This window comes from Eptesicus fuscus, chromosome 8 (assembly GCF_027574615.1).
Source record: "Eptesicus fuscus isolate TK198812 chromosome 8, DD_ASM_mEF_20220401, whole genome shotgun sequence".
Lineage (NCBI taxonomy): Eukaryota > Metazoa > Chordata > Mammalia > Chiroptera > Vespertilionidae > Eptesicus > Eptesicus fuscus.
Window position 1 is genome coordinate 2,252,782 of NC_072480.1, and position 22,626 is coordinate 2,275,407.

Below are 22,626 nucleotides of genomic sequence, written 5' to 3' on the forward strand. Positions count from 1 at the left end.
TGGGTGCCGCCATATTTGAGGGAGGGGAAGTAAATTAGCATATTCCCTCGTTATTGGCTGTGGGCACCACCACCTTTAAGGGAGAGGCAGTCAATTAGCTTATTCCCTTCTTATTGACTGTGGTCACCCCCATCTTTGCAACAGCATGAGGGTCAATTAACATATTCCCTCTTTATTAGATAGGATTGTGCAGCACACTACATCTTTTAAAAATTCTTTCATTTAGGACAGAATTATTCAGATCTCTTATGATTGCTAATTTCTTGCTAACTAAAGACAATCTATACTATGTTGTAATAGTTTTTAAACTCCCTGTTATGAAATATTAGGACAATTTAATTTTTAGACATTCAAAGTACTTATTAAAATAAATATTTTAAATTGGTTATTACTTTATGCTATAAAGTTTATATTTGGGGAAATTTTGAGTTTTTTCAATGTAATGGTAGACTCAGACAGTATTTATAGTTTTCTATAGATAGTTTACATAAAAATATAAATAACATAACATTTATATAGTTATGTCTCATGAGAGAATAAGTATTTTGGAGGGTGGACATCTTTAATATTTTACTATAATTTTCCCTTTTTCACATTTTTGCTCTTGCTCTTGCACTCTCTGAATTTTTATAGTATATATGATTATGATTACACATATATTTAGGTACTTATAAATATCCAGGATGTAATAAAAACAAATAGAAAGGGGTAAACCAAATTAGTTAACCACTAAGGAAAGCTGAATTGTTTTCATTCTATAAGGGATGGCTCTCATACCTGGAGCACATAGGCTGTATTGGCATCTACACTAATAAAAGAGAAACATGCAAATTGATCATAACTTCACAACTCCCTCCAGCCAGCCAATCAGGAGTGAGTATGCAAATTAACCCCACAAAGATGGGTTAATTTGCATATGCAGGCACAGTGTGGACGGGGGCAGGGCAGAATGCCTGCGTCGTCGCCATGGCAACAGCACAGGCATTCTGCCCCGCCCCAACAGCTCTGGGCCTATGGGCAGTGTGGGAAGGCAGAATGGCAGCTCTGGGCTGGAGCGAAGGCGGTGCTGCAGCCAGGGGAAGGAAGGCCCATTCTTGCACAAATCTTCATGCATCGGGCCTCTAGTACACTATAATTTAATAGCACCATAGAACTAAAATAGAATTACAAAAGGCAAATTATCTCTTCTGAAGCCCAATGAGAAAAACCAAATGAATGTAGAAGTTAAAAGTAATTATTTTTGGGTTATCTGAGTTTTAAAGCAGAAAGTAATCGGATTCAATATAGAAATTTTAGATTGTCTAAAGAACACAGTTATTTGCTAGTAGCCAGAGCTATATTTATTAGCATCTATACTAATTGGATAATGTTCTTTATTTTGAGTTAGCAGGGTATATTTTAGGTTAATAGCATATTTTCATTAATATGCTAATGTCAATTTCCTATTTTAGACTATTTGATATTCTGATCACTTAATAGGTAATGTTTCTAAAGCCACAAATTTTATTAGCAAATTTTAATTAATAATCTCTATAGGCACTGAGATTAAAAAAAAAAGAGTAAACTGAATTAAATTATCCTTTACTCTCTCTTAACAGGGTTTCTATTTCTAATTATTGCATTTTTTCAAATGAAAAAAAAAAGTCATCCACTCTAGACAGTATATTGCCAATGCTTAACTTTATCTTTTCAGCATATCTTATATTAGTATGTTTGTCAATAGGAAAATAGAGATTGTGGCATAAAAAGTAATAATAGTATATTATGCTGTTATTATATTATCTTATAAAGCACTTTCCAGAATTTGACCACTACCAGACTTTAAAAAGGAAGTAAATTCATACTGTAATCCCAATTAACTGCCAAAAACAAACAAACAAAAAAGCAAGGCAGAGAGTGATTCAGAGACTTGTCCTATTAGGAAATGGTGAAGGCTAGAAGTCAGTATTTCTATGACTCAACTCTGCTCTTTTGCAGCACTTTATAGCTTCTAATGATGTTGCTATTCCTTGGTATTAAGCAACTAAATTATAAATGGCATTATAATATTCCAGATAGAGGCACAATCTGAATATGTAGATATAGAGGCTCTTTTAAAATGATTTAACTCATATCCTAAGTAAGGATAATTAATCAATGATTTCAATGACTCCCATTTAAATTGGTGCAATGGGTTAGAACCATATAGCACAGTGTTTACTTTTTGTTGATCACTGAGTTCAAGCACCATACAACCATATGTATTCTATAACTTTCAACGTTCTCTAAGGAAGCTGTTCTCAAAGTGTTGTCTCCAGGTCAGAGCAGCATTAGTATTACCCGGGTAATTGTTAGAAATACAAGTTCCAGGGTCTCATTCCAAACCTGCTATTTAGACTCTCCTTATGGGATAGAGTGATCTGTGTTTTAACAAGCCCTTCTAGAGATGCTAATGACAATGAAGACTGAGAACCATTTATCTAAGTTAAGAATGGAAAAGAAATTTATGTTTCTGATAAGCATTTACTGAAGCAGCTAAAAGTGCAATTGGATCTGACCTTAGAAGACCACAAAGAGAAAGGTCTGCCAGAAATAATTAAAAGTCAAGTAACCAATCAATTTACTGAATCAGGGCTAAAAACTCACTCATTTATTTCCTGTAGATAAATAAGGTACTGAAAATGTTTAAGAAAAGCTCAGTAAAATCATAAGAGAATATCAGAGCAACGATTTTAGCAAGGGAGAAATAAAAGCACATAATGTTTTCTTTTCCTACTTAGTGTTAAGAAACAAATGTTCTTTATGCTGTCTATTACATAAAATAAGTTAATTATTTCTTTTTCCATTTTTTGGTATAAAAATAAAAATAAACACTAAGAGCTCAATACTTTAATCTAAAGGTCTGTATTAGAGTGTAAATTAAAAATGGAAGAAAATATTTAATGATCTAAGCCCAACTGGAAAAACCTAAATATCTTCATTAAATTCTCCACTGAGAAAAATCTTTCAATATATTAGCAATCACAAACATTTAAACCATATATAAGGGCAAGAAGAGAACATTTTAGAATGATTTAATTTGCTTCAGTGTCCTCACTATCATTTATATAGCAATCTCAGACCCTTTCTTAAGTCCAAATGTATAATTGCCTTCATTGAAATTCAATAAATAAAGAACTGAGTATATCTAATCATGTCCCTGAAACCTTTTCTCATAGTATCTATCCCAGTTAAAGGAGTTAATCTTTTCCAGGTGTAAACCCTTACACCTTCTTTTTTTCTTTCTTCTTCAGGCCCTTCTCCTGCTCCCTCATGCCCTCTACCCAGTAACATTTTGTGTTTACCAAATTGTTTATTTAAATTCACAGTTACCTGAGGATTTGGTTCTCTTCCCCTTTTCCATTGTGATCACTTTTATTCATCTATATATATAAAAGCCTAAGTGACCATTGCAACCGAAACAACCAAACGGACAACCGAACAGACTGCATGGGGCAACCAGGGTGGCAGGGGGGAGGGTTAGTGAGGGACAACCAAACGACTGAGCAGCAGGCTGCGTGGGGTTACAGGCCAGCAGGGTGGGGGCAATGAGGAGCAACCAGGCCGGCAGAGGGGGGCAGTGAGGGGCGACCAGGCTGGAGGGGGGGCATTTGGGGGCAACGAGGCCAGCAGTGGGGGCAGTAAGAGGCGACCAGGCCAGCGGGGAAGACAGGGGTGACCAGGCCAGTGGGAAGGGCATTTGGGGGTGACCAGTCCAGCAGGGGGGGCAGTTAGGGGCAATCAGGCAGGCAGGCAGGTGAGCAGTTAGGAGCCAGTGGTCCCGGATTGTGAGAGGGATGTCTGACTGCCGGTTTAGGCTCGATCAGGATTGGGCATCCCCCAAGGGGTCCCGGACTGGAGAGGCTGCAGGCTGGGCTGAGGAGACCCCCCCCCCCCAAGTGCATGAATTTCATACGCCAGGCCTCTAGTGTTCCCATAATTTTTTTTTTTTTTCATAACTAGACCTTAAGACTCTGATGAACAGGAGCAATGTCTCCTCCCCAGAGCCCAGCACAAGGCCTTGGCACAATAAGCATCCTCAGATTTTTCTCAAGTAAATGTACTGGATGAAAACACAAACTAATCTGAAATCTCAAAGCCCTCATGATTTCAGGATGCCATCAAACACTGAATCTTTTTTTCAGATAAATAAATTAATATGTGACAAATTTGGAAAAGAAGAATATATAGTCTAATCTATATTTGTCAGGTTTGCATGGTTTTTGTATTAGACGCTCTTTCTCAACTCATTTTAAGACAAATTATGTTTATTTTTGTCCACTTGGATATTTTGTTTTTAGGTTATAACACTTGGCTTCAGTGACATCACCAAAATTAATGACAATATGTCCCAGAGTCTTTGGGCTGAGGTTTAGGCAAATCATAATATCCAAATTGGCTTTCAACAATCTGAAGAATCATCTAAGGAATTACAATTTATGAGATAAAAATTCCTGTCTACATATTTGCTACCTACAACACACTGGCTTATGGAAACCTATTCCTGAAGATGTTGGCTATACTTAGGAGCTATATTACCTAAGTAAATCACAGATAAACAGCCAAGCTTTAATAGAGCTGCATCTCCATGCCATGCGGACATCTTTTGTGGGCTGTATACTATGTACATTTAATGTTGTAACAACCCCACGTTCATTGAGCAATATACTAAGATATCAGAAGTAGGTAGATTGGTTATTCTAATAAGGCTCAAATAAAGGTCAAATAAAAAGATACAATTAAAAATATTATCAGTGTCTTCACTGAAGAGGAAAATATTTGGCCAGAAAATTGATACAAGATAAATCTTCCAGAAACACATGGCCTTGGATGTCTCAGACTCTTGGAAGATTTCAAACCTTTACTGCCTCTTATTAACAACCAAAGTTTAGATCAAGTGCCTCTAAGGAGCCAGGACCTACTTGTGAGATAAGAGTTTAGCTCAAAAGTTTAACATCTTCTTACAAACACTTCCATAATAGCAGATATCTTCTCCAGACACCAAATAACTCTAGCCAGCACAAATGTCATTGACTAAAGAGACTTGAACCATAGAGGCCAATTTTTTCTAGAGATTAAAACTAAGAAGGCTATTTTGTAATAAACGTGAAAAACACATTTAATTGCAATTTTATTCTGTAGACTTGTTGAAATCTAAAATGATTTAGACCACAGTCGTAACATCTATCTTATGGTTGCCTACATAAAATAAGAGTATATATACTCTAAGGTCATTGTTATTAGAAAATACAAACATTGTAGGGATGCAATTATGGAAATAATTTCAGAATCACAGGTACTGAGGAAGTAGCACCTGAACTTACACAGATATGTCATTAGATATTACCTGTTAAGGTTTATATAAAATTGAAAGGATAGGTGAATCAAGGGAAATTTTCTACCAGTAAATTTTAGCAATATGATAGAAAGGTAATGCACAAACATCTGAATATGAAACAAACAACAGAAAGCCAGCAAAGCAACATAAAAAGTATTGTTATTGTAGAATGTTGTTTTATCAAAGTTTGGGTTCAGGTGAGGGGAAGAAGTGAGTGGAGGTGAAGCATAAGACTGGACCAGAGAACACAGATTTCTGAGAACATAGTGAGTTTTTCAGGAGACACCCAGCCACAAATGTTTTCTAATAATGGCAATGAGTCTGATGAAAAGTCCTCTAGTAAAACAAAGACAACAGTAGTTATAGCAAAGCTTCCTTTAAAAGAGTGATTTTTTTTTTCAAACTTTTTCATCTTATGGCATACATAAACTAATTACTAAAATTCTGTGACAAACCAAAAAATATATATTTTGCCGATCTGATAAAGATATATATGATTTTGATTGATTTACAATAAATAATAATTGTAATTAGCTATCTTTAAAAAATGTTTCATTGATTTTTGTTTTGTTTTCTTATTCCTCACCAAAGGATATTTTTCCATTGATTTTTAGAGAGAGTGGAGAGGGAGGGGAAGACACAGATAAAGAGAAACATTGATGTGAGAGAGACACATCGAGTAATTGCCTTCTGCACTCACCCAGGGATTGAGCCATCGAGGTACATGCCCTTGTTCAGAATCGAACCTGGGACCCTTCAGTCCACAGGCCAATGCTATATTCACTGAGTCAAACCGGTTAAGAATTTATTGACTTTAAGAGAGATAGAGAAAGAGAAAGAGAGAGAAAAACATGGATAGAGAAACATTAACATCTATAGGCTGCCTCCTGCATGCCCCCTAGTGGGTATCCAGCAGAAACCCTGGCATGTGCCCTGACCAGGAATTGAACCAGGGACCTCTTATTATGTGACAAGACCAATAAGATGCAACTCTATTATATGACCTATATATTTATTATTCAAAAGAGGGTATTCACACCAGAAGGCTATTGTTGTGTTGGCTGTTGTCATTTTCTTAAAAAATTTGATAATCTAAGGAAAAAGAGGTCATTGCCCATGACTAAGTCAAGTATTGTGTGTTGTAAAAATTCTTGTGGCATACGCTGGTTGAAAATCACTGCTTTAAAAATATATAACATCTCCTAACAGTCTATCATTTGCAGAAATAGAGAGTTGTGCATTGTATCAAAGAGGGAAGAAATTGCTAGAGATGTCATAACACACACATTTAGTAAGATTTTACTTTAAAAGACATATTTGAGCTACTGTAGTAGGTTCAATGTCTTTTTAATTAGTGAGATAAACTTGATGCAGGGAGTTGACGAGTTCAGTGTGAAAGGAAGATAAAACAGACAATTTAGATACAAAGCAATAACAAAGGGATGGGTCTACTCTAGACAGACAGAAACAGATTCCTTATTTGTTTCTGTCTATGATTTCTCTACTTCCTTAGTGGTAAAAAGAGGGAGACAATGAGGGAAAAGAAAACCACATTGTGTGCCATTTTAATTTATTTTCTTCTGATGATATTAAGATGCAGCTTATAATTTTGTCACTAATAAATCTGATATTAAATTTATAGTCATTTTCTAGTAAACTTTTTTTTAATCCTCACCTGAAGATATTTTCCACTGATTTTAGAGAGAGTAGAAGAGAGAGGGAAAGACAGAGAGAAACATCTCTATGAGAGAAACACATCGATTGGTTGCCTCCTGCATGTGCCCTGACCAGAGCTAGGACAGAGGAGGAGCCTGCAACACTGGCACATGCTCTTGACTGGAATCGAACCCGGGATCCTTTGGTCCCTAGGCCGGTGCTCTAACCACTGTGAAAACCGGCTAGGGCTCTAGTAAACTTTTTTAAAAAATCGAGTCTCAATTTAAGAGGATCCACGGGAGTCTGCTAAAGAACAATATCAAACTTTGATGATGCAATTCACTTTTTCAGTGAGATACAGAATCTCAAAATGGGCAAGCCTGCTACTGTTGAATGTCAGAAAATGAAAGGCAACAGGAAAAATACCCACATATACACAGTAAGTCCCAAACAACATTCTGTGTTGAACACAACAGAAATGTTTCCAATGTAGAGAAAGCCAACATGGGTTACTTTGTTTGCTTTGGTTCTCACTAAATGTCTGATTTGCCAGGGTAAGTGGTGCAACTGGTGGTGGCAGTAACTGTTGGAGGATATGAACTGTGTGTTTAACAGTTTTCTAGCAAAATAATTCTGATTTCAATGCTTCTATTAGTATTTGAGGGCATGTGAACACACATAGAAACCTTCTGCAAGTAAAATAAATTAGAAACAATATTTTTCCACATACCTGCTTTTCTCCACTTGGCTTTTTGTGGTTCAGTAACAGCTCAACTGCTCCAACAACTTCTTTCCTGATTGCATGTAATAGAGCATCGCCAACATAGACATTAAAGCTTAAGAGTAGTTCAATGAGCTCCAAGTTCTCATTTTCAATTGCAATTAGGAGAGCAGTTCTTCCAAGAGGATCAATGCAATTAATATTTATCTTAAAATAAATTTCAGCTTCCTCTAGGGCTCTCTTGACACTTGCATAATCTCCCTTTTCCACAGCATTTAAGTAGGCTTTTTCTGATGGTGAGAGTTCGGATTCTGCTCGAACTATCCTTAGAGGGATTCGGTCTCTGTAAGGGGCATTAACATTTCTTTTGTAGTAGAACTGAGCCATGTTTCATGCCATGCTATTTCTTTTTGTCTCTGAAATTGCAAACAAAAACAAAAAAAACAAACAAAAAACCCACAATGATTAGTGTTAGTATACTTTTTAATTCAAGGCTTATCTCACAATTATGTTAATAACAATAATGATGCCATTATTATTAAGTAACAATAGTGAAGTTTTTCCCTGTAAACAATGGAAATGGACTTACTAAGTATTCAACTATCTGCAAACACTAGTTGCAAAGTCCTAATCTAAGAGGAATAAAAAGAAGTATTTGCAGCTTATTTTAAAAAGTTACTTTGACGTGACAATCCTAACAACAGAATATTATTTGATAATAAAAGGGAATGTAGTACTGATACCTACTATAACATGGATAATCTTAAAAACACTACAAGTGAAAGATGCCTGTAATAATGGATGACATACTGTATGATTTCATTTACATGAAACTAGTGGCTTGGTACACAAAATTCGTACATATTAAAAGGGAATTAATTAGAGGAAATGTTTTAATATTGCTATTTGCCCTTTCTCTATATAGAAGTGTCAGAGATGAAAGAAAATAGTAAAATGTATATGAAAATCTTCCTCCTGTCAGAGTCTAGGGCGTGCCATGGGATCCAGAGTCAAGTCCCCACACACCGTGCATGCCTCGAAGTCACACAAGACCCAGACCCAGCCGGCCCCACCCCCGTCAAGCCCCGCAGGGCACAGGGCGCAGCCTCAGGTCCCCCGTCAAGCCCCGCCGGGTGGGGAGCGTGGCCTCAGATCCCCCTTGCAGCCTCAGGTACCCCGGCCTGGCCTCAGGTCCCCCCGGCCCCAGTGCCTGGGTGGGGGGCATGGCTTCAGGTCCCAGGCCTGGCCTCAGGTACCCTGGCCCCGGCGTGAGAGGGCGCAAGGGCACAAGGGTATGAGGGCGTGATGACCATTTGCATATTAGCTCTTTATTATTATTACTAGAGTCCCATTGCACGAAGAGATTCGTGCAATAGGCCTTCCTTCCCTTGGCTTCCAGCACCGGTTTTCCTCCGGCACCTGGAACTCAGGCCTTCGCTCGGACCAGAGTCTGCTGCCTTTGCTGCAGACTCAGGCCGGAGTCTGCTGTCTTCGTCTTTGCTGCAGACTCCAGCCAGAGTCTGCCATCTTTGCTGCAGATTGCTGTCTTCATCTTTGCTGCAGACTCTGGAGTCTGCAGTCTTCCTCTTTGCTGTGGCCAGAGTGCCCCTCCTGTAGATCCCTTCACCCCCTGCCCTCTCTCTCATAGCAGGCATCCTGCCCCGCCCAGACACTCCACGCCTGGAGCAGCTGGGCAGCCGCCATCTTTCTCCTTCTAATTTGCATATTCCCTCAGATTGGCTGGTGGGCGTAGCCGAGGGATGGTTAATTTGCATGTTTCTCTTTTATTAGTGTAGATTTTTAAAAATATATTTCTTTATTGATTTCAGAGAGGAAGGGAGAGGGATAGAGAGTTAGAAACATCAATGATGAGAGAGAATCATTGATCAGCTGCCTCCTGCACGCCCCCTACTAGGGATTGAGCCCGCAACCTGGGCATGTGCCCTTTGGCCAGAATCAAACCTGGGACCCTTCAGTCTACAGGCTGACACTCTATCCACTGAGCCAAACCAGCCAGGGCACATATTAGCTCTTTATTATATAGGATATCTAGAACTGTATCTATAGAGAAAGCATATCTATAGCAAATCTAGAGAGAAAGAAAGGTTAGTGGTTGCCTATGGCTGGAGGGAAGGTAGGGGGAAGGGGTACAGCTAAAGGGTATAAGGTTTCTTTGGGGGGTGGTAAAACTGTTCTAAAATTGATTTCAATGATAGTTAAATAATTCTAGGAATATACTAAAAACCATTGAAATGTACCCGTTAATGGGTGACTTTTATGGTATGTGAATTATATATCAATAAAGCTGACACCAAAAAAAAAAAAAAAAAGTTACTTTGTGGGTGACATTTGTCAAAGGATGTGCCTACAGAGTTTTGAAAGTTATTTATAAAATTTATCATAAATACATATAATTTTAGCAGAAAACCTTGAAAATCAGAGGCTATATCTCTGAGACTCACCAGGGATACCCAAATATATTATTCACTGTCAATTTTGCTAATCATGGAGATGCTGGTGAGAGTATGAATATCACTATCTTGGCCATACATTTTTTTTGTATGTAATCTATTTTTAATATTAGTAAGTATTGACATCAGTGTTAAAGTGAATTAATGATACCAATGTCAATAAAATTTTATACTGAGCATAATTTTATTTTTATAAGTAAGTTCACTGAAGAGGAAAGAATATGTACTCAATATATTAATGATCAAGATGAGCTCAGACAATCCAATGTTCAAAGGAAGGATTTAGAAAAGGATTAAACAGAGAGATAATTCATTATGAACTTGCTATTTTAAAACATTCTATTATCTCTAGATCATGAAACAATAAACCACAAGGCAGTAATCTATTCATTATAAAATGTATTATTATTTGAAAGTGAGAGTAAAACTATAGTTGAAGATGAGAAAATTATTTAAAATAAAAGATCACCTTAAAAGAGAGTAATAAGAAAAAAAGTTGCTAAAATTATATGTATTTATGATAAATTTTATAAATATATTGATTTAATATTACATTGATGTCATAAATTTACAGAAATATGTATTATAATTTGAATATACTTTTTTATAATTGTTAGTTCTTGATTTCATACTCATGAACTAAACTATTTTATTACTCTATGTCATTTATATACAAGTCACATGTTTATTTACAAACACCATATTAAATTAATATGATTGGAGCATTATAGGTACTTGAGCATGCATATTCATCTTAACTGATCTTTTTAGATCAAATATTTTCTGAGTAAGTTAACTTGAGGTCAATAATGCTTTAACTATAGATTAAACATACGTTGCATTAACACATGTCATTGTATTTAATGTAATGCTTTTATTTGGGAAATTATGCATTGTTTACATGGTAACTCTAATAGTAGTTTCTGTTACCAAGCAGTTAAGTTTTGCCGAAACCTGTTTGGCTCAGTGGATAGAGCGTTGGCCTGCGGACTGAAAGGTCCCAGGTTCGATTCTGGTCAAGGGCATGTACCTTGGTTGCGGGCACATCCCCAGTAGGGGGTGTGCAAGAGGCAGCTGATCGATGTTTCTCTCTCATCCATGTTTCTAACTCTCTATCCCTCTCTCTTCCTCTCTGTAAAAAATCAATAAAATATTTTTTTTAAAAAAAAAGCAGTTAAGTTTTACCTTTTGGTATCTAAATTATTCATCATGATTTCTTAAAAGCCTAGGTTCAAGAACTAATATCCAAAACTGTTATTTTATAATTTGCTCCTTTCTGGCCTATCAGATTGACTATTTTATTAAGGTGACTTTATAGACTAAGCTAAAAGTGGGAATCCAATAATATTGAAAATTTTTCTCAAGTATTTTATTAGTCTTGGTATTTTAAATGTATAATATGGCCAACTACAGAGCATGATACAAACTTATTTTCACAATTGCACACAGGGTGTGTTGTGAAATCTTTAAATGCCAATATTTTAAAGAAAAAGAAAAATTAAATTTTAGAGGAAAGTAAACAGTAATGCTAGTGTTTAAATGTATTCACTTTTATATGCAAAATACTTGCTTGAAGTGTGAATATAATTTTTATTATTTTGGCAGTGCTTTAACTCACTAGAATAATAGAAATAGAATTTATATTATTAGATGAAAAGGACAATTTCTTCTTCTTCTAGTATAGTTAAGACTTCAATAAATGAAGATTATTATGATGTTATACTAGAGGCCCGGTGCACAAAATCCGTGCACGGGGGGGGGGGTGTCCCTCAGCCCAGCCTGTACCCTCTCCAATCTGGGAACCCTCGAGGGATGGGCAGTGGGACATCCCTCTCACGATCCAGGACTGCTGGCTCCCAACTGCTCACCTGCCTGCCTTCCTGATTGCCTCTAACCACTTTTGTCTGCCAGCCTGATCACCCCCTAACCACTGCCCTGCGAGCCTGATTGATGTCTAACTGTTCCCCTGCCAGCCTGTTTGCCCCCAACTTCCCTCCTCTGCTGACCTCGTCACCCCTAACTGCCCTCGTCTGCAGGCTTGATTGCCCCCAACTGCCCTCCCTTGCAGGCCTGGTCGCTCCCAACTGTCCTCCCCTGCTGGCCATCTTGTGGGGGCCATCTTGTGTCCACATGGGGGCAGGATCTTTGACCACATGGGGACAGCTATCTTGATCTTGTGTGTTGGAGTGATGGTCAATCTGCATATTACTCTTTTATTAGATAGGATAGAGGCCTGGTGCATGGGTGGGGGCCAGCTGGTTTGCCCTGAAGGGTGTCCCGGATCAGGGTGGGTTGGAACCCCACCCTGATCCGGGACACCCTTCAGGGCAAACCAGTTGGTGTGTGGGGAAGCCTGGGCATGGGGCCTGTGGTGGTTTGCAGGCTGGCCATGCCCCCCGGTGACCCAAGCGGAGGCCCTGGTATCTGGGATATATTTATTTTCTACAATTGAAACTTTGTAGCCTGGAGCGGAGCCAAGACTCCTGCTCACTCTGTGGCCAGCAGCCATTTCTGTTTGGATTTGTTTACCTTCTACAATTGAAACTTTGTAGCCTGGTGCAAAGCCAAGCCTTCTGCTCGCTCTGTGGCTGCCGCCATTTCAGTTTGGATTTGTTTACCTTCTATAATTGAAACTTTGTAGCCTTAAGCAGAGGCCTGGGCCGGCCAGGGCAGGTTGAAAGCTTGGCTTCCTCGGTCACCAGGGGCAACCCTAGCCTGCTCTCTCCAGCTCTGTGGATGCCGCCATTTTTCTTGGGATTTATCCTCTCTAATAAAATGGTAATATGCAAATTAACCATCACTCCGCTACATAAGCCATGCCCACCAGCCAAGCCACACCCACCAGCCAATCAGGGCGAGTATGCAAATTAACCCCATCCAGATTGGCTACAGCCACAGAGAGCAAGGTTTCCCAGGTAACAGAGCAAGCCAAGCTTTCCATAGCCGTTGCAGGCCTAAGCCTCCACTCAAGCTACAAAGTTTCAATTATAGAAGGTAAACAAATTCAAACAAATGGTGGCAGAATGGAGCTTGAGAGAGCAGGCCAGGGTTGCTGGCAGCAACAAGGGAAGCAAAGCTTTCCGCACACCCTGTCCGGGCTCACCCGCTTAAGGCTACAAAGTTTAAATTGTAGAAGGTGAATTAACTGCCACAGAAATGGCTGCCGCCCTGGAGGGAGCAGCAGGCTTGGCTCTGCTCCAGGCTACAAAGTTTCAATTGTAGAAGTAAAATAAATTCCAGATACCAGGGCCTCTGCTTAGGTTGCCAGGGGGCGTGACCGGCCTGCAAACCACCACAGGCCCCTCTCTCAGGCAGCCCCATGCCCCAAGGGAACCCCACCCTGATCCGGGACACCCTTCAGGGCAAACCAGCTGGCCCCCACCCCTCTACCAGGCCTCTATCCTATCTAATAAAAGAGTAATATGCAGATTGATCATCACTGCAACACACAATATAGCTGCCCCCATGTGGTCAAAGATCCTTCCCCAATGTGGACACAAGATGGCCAGCAGGAGAGGGCAGTTGGGAGGGACCAGTCCTGCAAGGGAGGGCAGTTGAGAGGGACCAGGCTTGCAAGGGAGGGCAGTTGGAGGTGATCAACCCTGCAGGAGAGGGCAGTTATTGGTGACCAGGCTGGCAGAGGAGGGAAGTTGAGGGCAAACAGGCTGGCAGGGGAGCAGTTAAGCATCAACCAGGCTGGCAGCGGAGTGGTTAGGGGTGATCAGGCTGGCAGGAAGAAGCGGTTAGGGGCAATCAGGAAGGCAGGCAGGCAAGCAGTTGGGAGCCAGCAGTCCTGGATTGTGAGAGGGATGTCCGACTGCCCGTTTAGGCCTGATCCTTGTGGGATCGGGCCTAAACGGGCAGTCGGACATCCCTCCAGGAGTCCCAGATTGGAGAGGGTACAGGCTGGGCTGAGGGACAACCCCCCGCCGTGCATGAGTTTCGTGCACCGGGCTTCTAGTCTTCTATAATTGAAACTTGGTATTCTTGAGTGGAGGCCTGGGCCCACCAGGGTGTGCAGAAAGCTTGCCTTCCTCTATTGCTTGGAAAACCCAAGCCTCCCTCCTGCTCTCTGTGGCGGCAGCCATCTTGGTTGGGGTTAATTTGCATACTTGCACTGATTGGCTGGTGGGCATGGCTTGTGGGTGTAGCAGAGTGATGGTTGATTTGCATATTATTCTTTTATTAGGTAGGACTAGAGGCCTGGTGCACAAAATTCGTGCACTGGGGGGGGTGTCCCTCAGCCTAGCCTGCACCCTCTCCAATCTGGGTCCCCTCAGAAGATGTCCAACTGCTGGCTCCTAACAATTCACCTGCCTGCCTAACTGATTGCCCTTAACCACTTCTGCCTGCCAGCCTGATAGCCCCCGAACTGCTCCCCTGCCAGCATGATTGACACCTACCTGCTCCACTGCTGACCTGATCACCTCCAACTGCCCTCCCCTGCCAGCCATCTTGTGACAATGTGGGGGCGGCCATCTTGTGATGATGTGGGGGTGGCCATCTTTTGGTGGTCATCTTGTGCCAACATGGGGGCGGCAATCTTGTGACAATGTGGGGGTGTCCATCTTGTGGTGGCCATCTTGTGATGTGAGGGTCAATTTGCATATTATCTCTTTATTATATAGGATATCTCATTTTAATTTTCTGATCCTGAATGCCCCACTTATGTATCAGTGGTAACATTAAAATATTTGCCTTAAAGTGACAGCTGTCACCAGCTTCTCCAGGTCTTCTTTTTCCACTCTATGCCAGCATCCATAAGAGTATATGAGATCACCATTCTGGGCTTCACTTCTAATTTTATCAGGAGTACAATGGTACATACTTAATAATGATAATAACTAGCATTTATTTTCTACAAGAGGCCCAGTGCACAAATTCGTGCATGGGTGTAGTCCCTCAGCATGGCCGGTGTTTGGGGCTGATTTGGGCCATCTTGCCCAGTCCCAGTTAGGGCCAATCAGGGCCGGTCAGCCAGGGGGGAGGGTCCAAGGGAGGTTGGCCAGCCATGGGAGGTTGGTTATGGTAGCGCACTCACCACCAGGGGGCAGCTCCTGCATTGAGCATCTGCCCCCTGGTGGTCAGTGTGCATCATAGCAACCGGTCGACCAGTTGTTTAGTTGTTGGGTCATTTAGGCTTTTATATATATACTAAAGGCACAGTTCATAAAATTTGTGCATGGAGGACATTTCTTCAGTCCAACCTGCACCCTCTTCAATCAGGTCATCCCTCTCACAATCTGGGACCACTGGCTTCTAACTGCTCACCTGCCTGCTTGCCTGATCGCTCCTAACTGCACCCCTGCTGGCCTGGTCACCTCCAACTGCGCCCACACCAGCCTGGTCGCCTCCAACTGCTCCCCCTGCAGGCCTGGCCGCCCAATGCAGCCTGTTGCTCAGTCATTTGGTCACCCCTCACTAACCCCCCTGTTGGCCTGGTTGCCCCACACAGCCTGCTGCTCGGTCATTTGTTTGTCCCTCACTAACCCCCCTATAAGCCTGGTAGCCCCATGCAGCCTGTTCAATCATCCATTCAGTTGCGATAGGTTGCTTAGGTTTTTTTATAGATAGATAGATTTTTGGCAATATACATTCTTCTTCACTACCTCACATTGTTTTTAACCATTGCTGTTGGGAAAATATATGAATATACCATTTTTTAGAGTTGAATTTGAGGTTTCTTACCAATGTTTTTGTGTAAGACTAATGATTGAATACAGCTTACCCAAAATATAGGTTAAAATGAAAGTATGAACACACACATATCCAGTATCAGAACTTCATGTGAATTGTGACTCCAACAAGATTAGGAGTCACCTAGAGGATGCAACTATTATATTCATTCTACTTTATTTCATTTATTTTATTTTATTAAAATAGTATTAAATAAAGAATTAAGTAATAAACAGCATTTGACTTCTCATTTCCAAGTGCAGGATGTCAGTGACAATGAAGGGATTGGTGAACAACATAGAAGCTACTGAGACCTTGTGGGAGGGGAAGGGGCAGATAATGATAAATTAGATTTATTAAAATATATTTAATTTATTTTATATTAAACTGCCACAAAAGTAAATTTCATAAGTAAATTTTTAAAAGAGTGATAAACTGAAAAAAAAAAACACAACATTTCTAATCAAGACTGTTAAGATGTGAACTGGGCATGAGACATTAATTAGATACTGTTTATCCATCCATTAAGTGAGGTAAACAATACCCACAAAGGAATGAGTGGATGAACCAAAGAGCTAGTGCTAAGAAGGATCTTTTTTAAATTATATTTTTATGATTTCAGAGAGAAAGGGAGAGGGAGAAAGTGCTAAAAACATCAATGATGAGAGAGAACCACTGGCTGGCTGCCTCCTGCATGCCCCCCACTGTGGACCAAGTCTGCAACCCAGGCCTGTGCCCTGACTAGAATTGAACCCAGGACCCTGCATCCGCAGGTCAACACTGTACCACCAATGCACACCAGCCAGGGCAAGAAGGATCTTTTACTAACTGTAATGCCCTCTTCCAATTTAGTAAATTTGAAAAATGTAAGAATTCACATTGGGAAGGCTAGATGGTTTGGAAATATATTTAAATTTTAAGTACATTAAGTAAATAAAATTTAAATATTTACAGTGGAATAATAAAAGAGAGAGAAAGAAGATAGAGAGAATGAGATGGGGAAAAAAACAAACCTTAAAAGAGTAAGGAAGATTATTTTTCAATACATAGATTTGTCTTTCTGGATATATAGAAATACATTTAATAGGATGACAAAAATAAAGGTTAACATTTTAAAATTGTGATATACAAATGCAATAGTGAGAGAAGGTGCTAAAGAGCTGACAGAGTTTCCAAGCTGACATACTTATCAGTGACAATGGAATTGCTACTGAATCAAAAGCCAGTGAAAGAACAGGGGACTCAGTTGAGAAAATATCTTGACCTAAAATCCTACCTTATAATAGAGAAACATGCAAATTGACCACACCTCCGCTATGCCCATGATTGGGCCTGCGAGAGGCTGGGGGCGGGACTCCGGATGGCCTATCTGGCCGTTGAGAAGACCAAGATGGCGGCGCCCAATCCTCTTAGTTCCGGGGGTCCCGGGGGCGATCGCCATCCTGGGGGGATGTGACAGGGCCGAGCCAGCCGCTCCCGGGTGTCCTGGGGGTGATCGCCACCCTGGGGGGGCATGGCCAGGCCGAGCCAGGCACTCCCGGGGGTCCCGGGGGGATCGCCACCGTGGGGGGGGCGTGGCTGGGCTGAGCCAGGCGCTCCCGGGAGCAATTGCCACCCTAGGGGGGCGTGGCCGGGCCCAGCAAGGCGCTCCCAGGAGTCCCAGGGCGATCGCCACCCTGGGGGGGGGTGTGGCCGGGCCCAGCCAGCCGCTCCCCGGGGGTCCCTGGGGCGATCGCCACCCTGGGGGGGCATGGCCGGGCCCAGCCAGCCGCTCCCCGGGGGTCCCTGGGGCGATCGCCACCCTGGGGGGGCATGGCCGGGCCCAGCCAGCCGCTCCCTGGGACCCGGGGGCGATCGCCACCCTGGGGGGGCATGGCCGGGCCCAGCCAGGCGCTCCCAGGGGCGATCGCCACCCTGGGGGGGCGTGGCCGGGTCCAGCCAGCTGCTCCCCGGGGGTCCCCGGGGCGATCGCCACCCTGGTGGTGGAGTGGCAGGACTCGTCCAGCGGCTCCCGGGGGTCCCTGGGGAGATCCCCCTCCTGGGGGAGGCGTGGCAGGACTCGCTCAGCCGCTCCCGGGGGTCCCTGGGGAGATCCCCCTCCTGGGGGAGGTGTGGCAGGACTCGCTCAGCCGCTCCCGGGGGTCCCTGGGGAGATCGCCACCCTGGGTAAGCATGGCAGGACTCGCCCAGCCCCTCCCAGGGTCCCTGGGAACATTGCAGGCATGTGGTTGCTAAGACCCAGACCAGGCCTCTGGCCACAGATTCATAGCTTTGCGGAGACCTAGGGCAGGGATCTGCCTCATCTGCAGAGAGACAGAGGTCCTGCAGTGCCCCCAAGACATGGGTGGGCCCAGCCAGGGATCAAGGGGCATGGAAGGACTCCTGGCAGAGGAGCAAGGACCCTCACCCCTGAGGCGGGGGTTGAGGGGTGGAGCCACCTCAGTGAAGGGGTGCTGCACTGCAGGGTACTGGACTAACTGACGTGATTCAGAGAAGCTCCCAGTGCTAATGGGCCTCGCTCAGGCGGCCTTCACACTTCAGAGGCAGGGACTACTGCTCCTGCCTTCACCCAAAAGCAAGCTCGCTACACCCTGCCCCATGGCAGAGCATGCCTAGGCAGTGAGTGGGAAGCCTTCCACCTGCTTCGGAGAAGGGGGGGGCAGTAAAGAATGGGGGGAGAGGAAAGAATGTGGAGCATCTGCAATGAAGAGGTGCTTGAGAAAGAGGCTCGGAAGCCTGACTGGAAGGTTTGTTCTGTTTGCTGGGCCGCTGCCCCTTAGGAAGCGCAAAGAGCATGGCTCTGAGGGCTTCCTGTGTGCTGAGTCAAGTTCCACAGCCAACTGGAATTGGCCTCAGTTTCCTCGTCTGTAAAATGGATAAAGCATGTCCCAGTGCCTTCACTGAGCTTTGATGGCCAATTGAGATACTATATAAAGAAAATGAGGGAAGAAGTGAGAAAGAAAAGGAAGGACAAGAAACACAAAAGAAAGACTGAACCCATTGTCACTTAAATAGGGAATATAGTCAGTAGTGTTGTAATGATGGTATGATGCCAGGTGGGTACTAGAAATATTGGGGAACACTTTGTAAAGTATATGATTGTCTAACCACTATTCTGTAACTAATATAAAACCTGAAACCAATACAAAATAATGTTGAATGTAAAGAAATGAAAATTGGAGTGAAATTTTTATAAATTTCAAAGTTTAAATAAAAGCTGTAAAGGAAGGAAGGGGAGAATAAAAAGTGTTTTTCATTTTGCCACTTCATTAAAAAGACAGTTGTCTTTATGTGGTGCTTTTATACTTTTCTAAGTCATTATCTCATTTTAATTTCTGGGCAACTTAAAGACAAGATAAGTATTCCCTCCACTATTCAAAGAAAGGAAATCTTGGTGTCTGGTCCTAATGATTCAATCATCAAGCCCTTATTGTAAAGCAGGGTTAGTAAAATTTTCTGTGCAGGGTCATATCTATACTAATAAAAGCCTTGGCGGTGATCAGGCCAGCAGGGGATGGTATTTGGGGGCAATCAGGCCCACAGAGGAGCAGTTAGGGGGCAATCAGGCCAGCAAGGAAGCAGGTAGGGGGCAATCAGGCAGGTAGGTGAGCGGTTAGGAGCCAGCGGTCCCGGATTGTGAGAGGGATGTCCAACTGCAGGATTAGTTGGACATCCCCCGAGGGGTCCCATATTAGAGAGGGTGCAAGCTGGGCTGAGGGACACCCTCCCCAGTGCACAAATTTCGTGCACCGGGCCTCTAGTGTGAAAATAAAAGCCTGCTCCTTGTCCTGCACTTTCAGAATGAACTTTCTGAAGGGGAAAAGATGTTTATTGCCACTAAATAATATAATTTAATGCCCCCTTTATAACACATACACCAGAAGTGAACTGACTGCTTCACCAAGTTAAATTTCGTAACCAGAGGAGATGTGGGAAGTGATGGCAAAAAATGATGTGAATATTTAATTAATGTGAAAGTTATCTTCCCTAAATGTGTTAGAGAATTAAAAAATCAAAACGTTGGAGAGACCTAATCTTCACATCAATCCCAAGAATTTTTTTTTAATTGTCATTAGGTGTGAGAACCACAATTATCTAATTAACACACAGATGTTCCCTGACTGATTGAACTTAAGATTTTCAACTCTACAATGGTACATTCAATAGAAATCCTATGGCATAACACTCTCGCATGATACAAGGCAGTGGCAGTGAGCCTCAGTCTGGGTCAGCCACTCCAACATGAGGCTAAACAACCAATACTCTAGAGGGTACTGCATTGCTATTTTTTTTTTTTGATACTGTGTTTTGTGTGTCACATCCCATCATGTCTACAAAATGCACATCTGTGTCTCCTGCTTCTGATGAAGAAAAAAACTCAAGATAACTGCACAACCATAGGCTAAGGTAAGTATTTTGAGCACAATTAAGGTAGGCTAGGCTAAGATACACTGTTTGGTAGGTTAGGTGTATTGAGTGCATTTTCCAGTCAATATTTTCAAATTAGGATGGAGTTCACTGAGATGTAACCCCATTGTAAGTTGAGGAGCATCTGTACAAAAAGTCACTATACATCTTCAGTTACATTTTTACTTCTTCTGAGTCTGATATGAAACAGCATTTTTCTGGATAAGTTATTCACACTCCAATTTCAATACTTTTTCTTTCTATTTGTATGATATATTAGCTCAATAATATTTGTCATAATATAAACTGCACATAAAAATATAATGCTCTGATTTTTGTTACCATTCTGAATTTCAGACTTTTCAACTTCCCTTAAGCAGGATATTATACGAACATTCCAGTAGTTGCATGTTTTATACCCAAAATACCACATATTGACTGAAATGTTTTGTGAATTTAGTAATTCATTGTGCTACACGAAACACATAAAAAATAAAAATTTGGCAGTTAAGTGAAATAAGTAAAACTATATTTAAAAAATAAAATATAGACTGTTATATAAGTTCCCTTGCCAAAATTGTTTTAAAATATGTTTTTATTTTTAAAGAGAGAGGAAGGGAAAGGGATAGAGTGATAGAAACATCAATGAGAGAGAAACATCATCTATTGGCTGCCTCCCACATCCCCCCCCGACCCCCCGCACTGGGGATGGAGCCTGCAACCCAGGCATGTGCCCTGATTGGGAATGAACTGTGACCTTTTGGCTCATGAGCAGAAGCCCAACCACTGAGTCACACCAGCCAGGCTGATTTTCTTTATTCTGTAATTTTAAGCTCATCTCTCATTTACTCTAACATGGTGTTTATCTCATCAACGTAATAATTTTTTTTTCCTTCAGGTCAGTCATGTCTTGCTAGTTGCCAGATACATTTTGACACTTTTCAAATGTATAATACTCAACTTTTCAGAAGCCTCTAAAGACTGAACCCTTTGAAATGAAACTTATCTTGCTTTAAGTTCTATGACACGCTTCTGTTAACACTATCTCATTTTTTTAAATTTCTTTATTGATTAAGGTGCCACATATTTGTCCTCATCCCCCCATTCCCATCCCACACCCCTCCCCATGGATGCCCCCACCCCCCTGTTATCCTTAACCATTGGTTAGGCTCGTATGCATCCACACAAGTCCTTTGGTTGATCTCTCCCCCCTACCCCCACCCTCCCCTACCCTCCCTCTGAGGCCCGACAGTCCGATCGATGCCTCTTTGTTTCTGGGTCTGTTCTTGTTCATCAGTCTATGTTGTTCATCATTTCCCCTAGATGAGTGAGATCATGTGTTACTAAAAATATACTTATAAGAACCGAATGTGAGACGAGCAATAATAGTTATGCTGCATGGATTTTAGAACATATTGAAAACATATATATATATATATATATATATATATATATATATATATGCCTAATATGCAGTGTTCCCTCAGGAGTTCGACCAACCGGGAGTTCAATCACTCGCTATGACATGCTGACCACCAGGGGGCAGTGCAGAATGAAGGAAGGCTTCAGCTGGCAGCCAGCAGCTGGTGAAGGGAGGCCCCAGCCAGCACTGGCAGTCACTAGGGACCCTACCCATTCACGAATTTCATGCACTGGGCCTCTAGTATAGTATATTTTAAAACATATATGTGGGTCCTATGGTACATTTTAAATAATGGATAATGGTGAAAAGAACTCATGAGAATGACAGAGAAAGGAGCCATGAGTTGCAACCTGGTAATAAAAGCATTTTAGCTTTGAATGGGATATAGGCCTGTAGAGTCTCCACATCCTCACCAGCACTTGTCATTTTTTGATCCCACTTTTAGGAATACATCCTAAGAAACCTGAAATACCAGTCAGAAAAAATGTATGCACCCCTATGTCCATAGCATCACAATTCACAATAGCTAAGATCTTGACACAGCCCAAGTGCTCATCAGTATATGAGTAGATAAAAATGCTATGGTACATTTATACTGTGGAATACAATGCAGCAATAAAAAAGAAGAATCTCTTACCCTTTGAGACAGAATTATGGGACCCAGAGTATATCAAGCTAAGGGAAATAAGCCACTCAGAGAAGGACAATCATCACATGATCTCACTCATATGTGGAATCTAAGTAACAAAATAATCTGATGAGCGGACTGAATCCAGAGACATGGAAGCATGGAACAGAGTGGGAATCTCTGAGGGAAGGAGGGTATGTGGTAATCAAACAAAAGACCTTGTATGCATATATGTATGGTTCATGGACATAGACAATGGAGCAGTGAGGGCCTGCGGGCAGAGGTGGG

General features: G+C 41.9%; 1 protein-coding gene across 2 annotated transcripts in view; it reads right to left on the reverse strand.

The window, feature by feature from the left end:
* Positions 1-22,626, reverse strand: part of TRPC4 (transient receptor potential cation channel subfamily C member 4) — a 370,139-nt gene that overhangs the window by 322,808 nt on the left and 24,705 nt on the right. Inside the window, exon 2 of one of the 2 annotated variants that reach the window (XM_054720360.1) lies at positions 7,743-8,149. In XM_054720360.1, the coding sequence (XP_054576335.1) occupies positions 7,743-8,120 (378 nt within the window). In that variant the 5' untranslated portion in view covers positions 8,121-8,149. Of the gene's footprint in view, positions 1-7,742; positions 8,221-22,626 lie in introns of those variants that run through there. The other variant, XM_008159223.3, reaches the window with a different exon arrangement.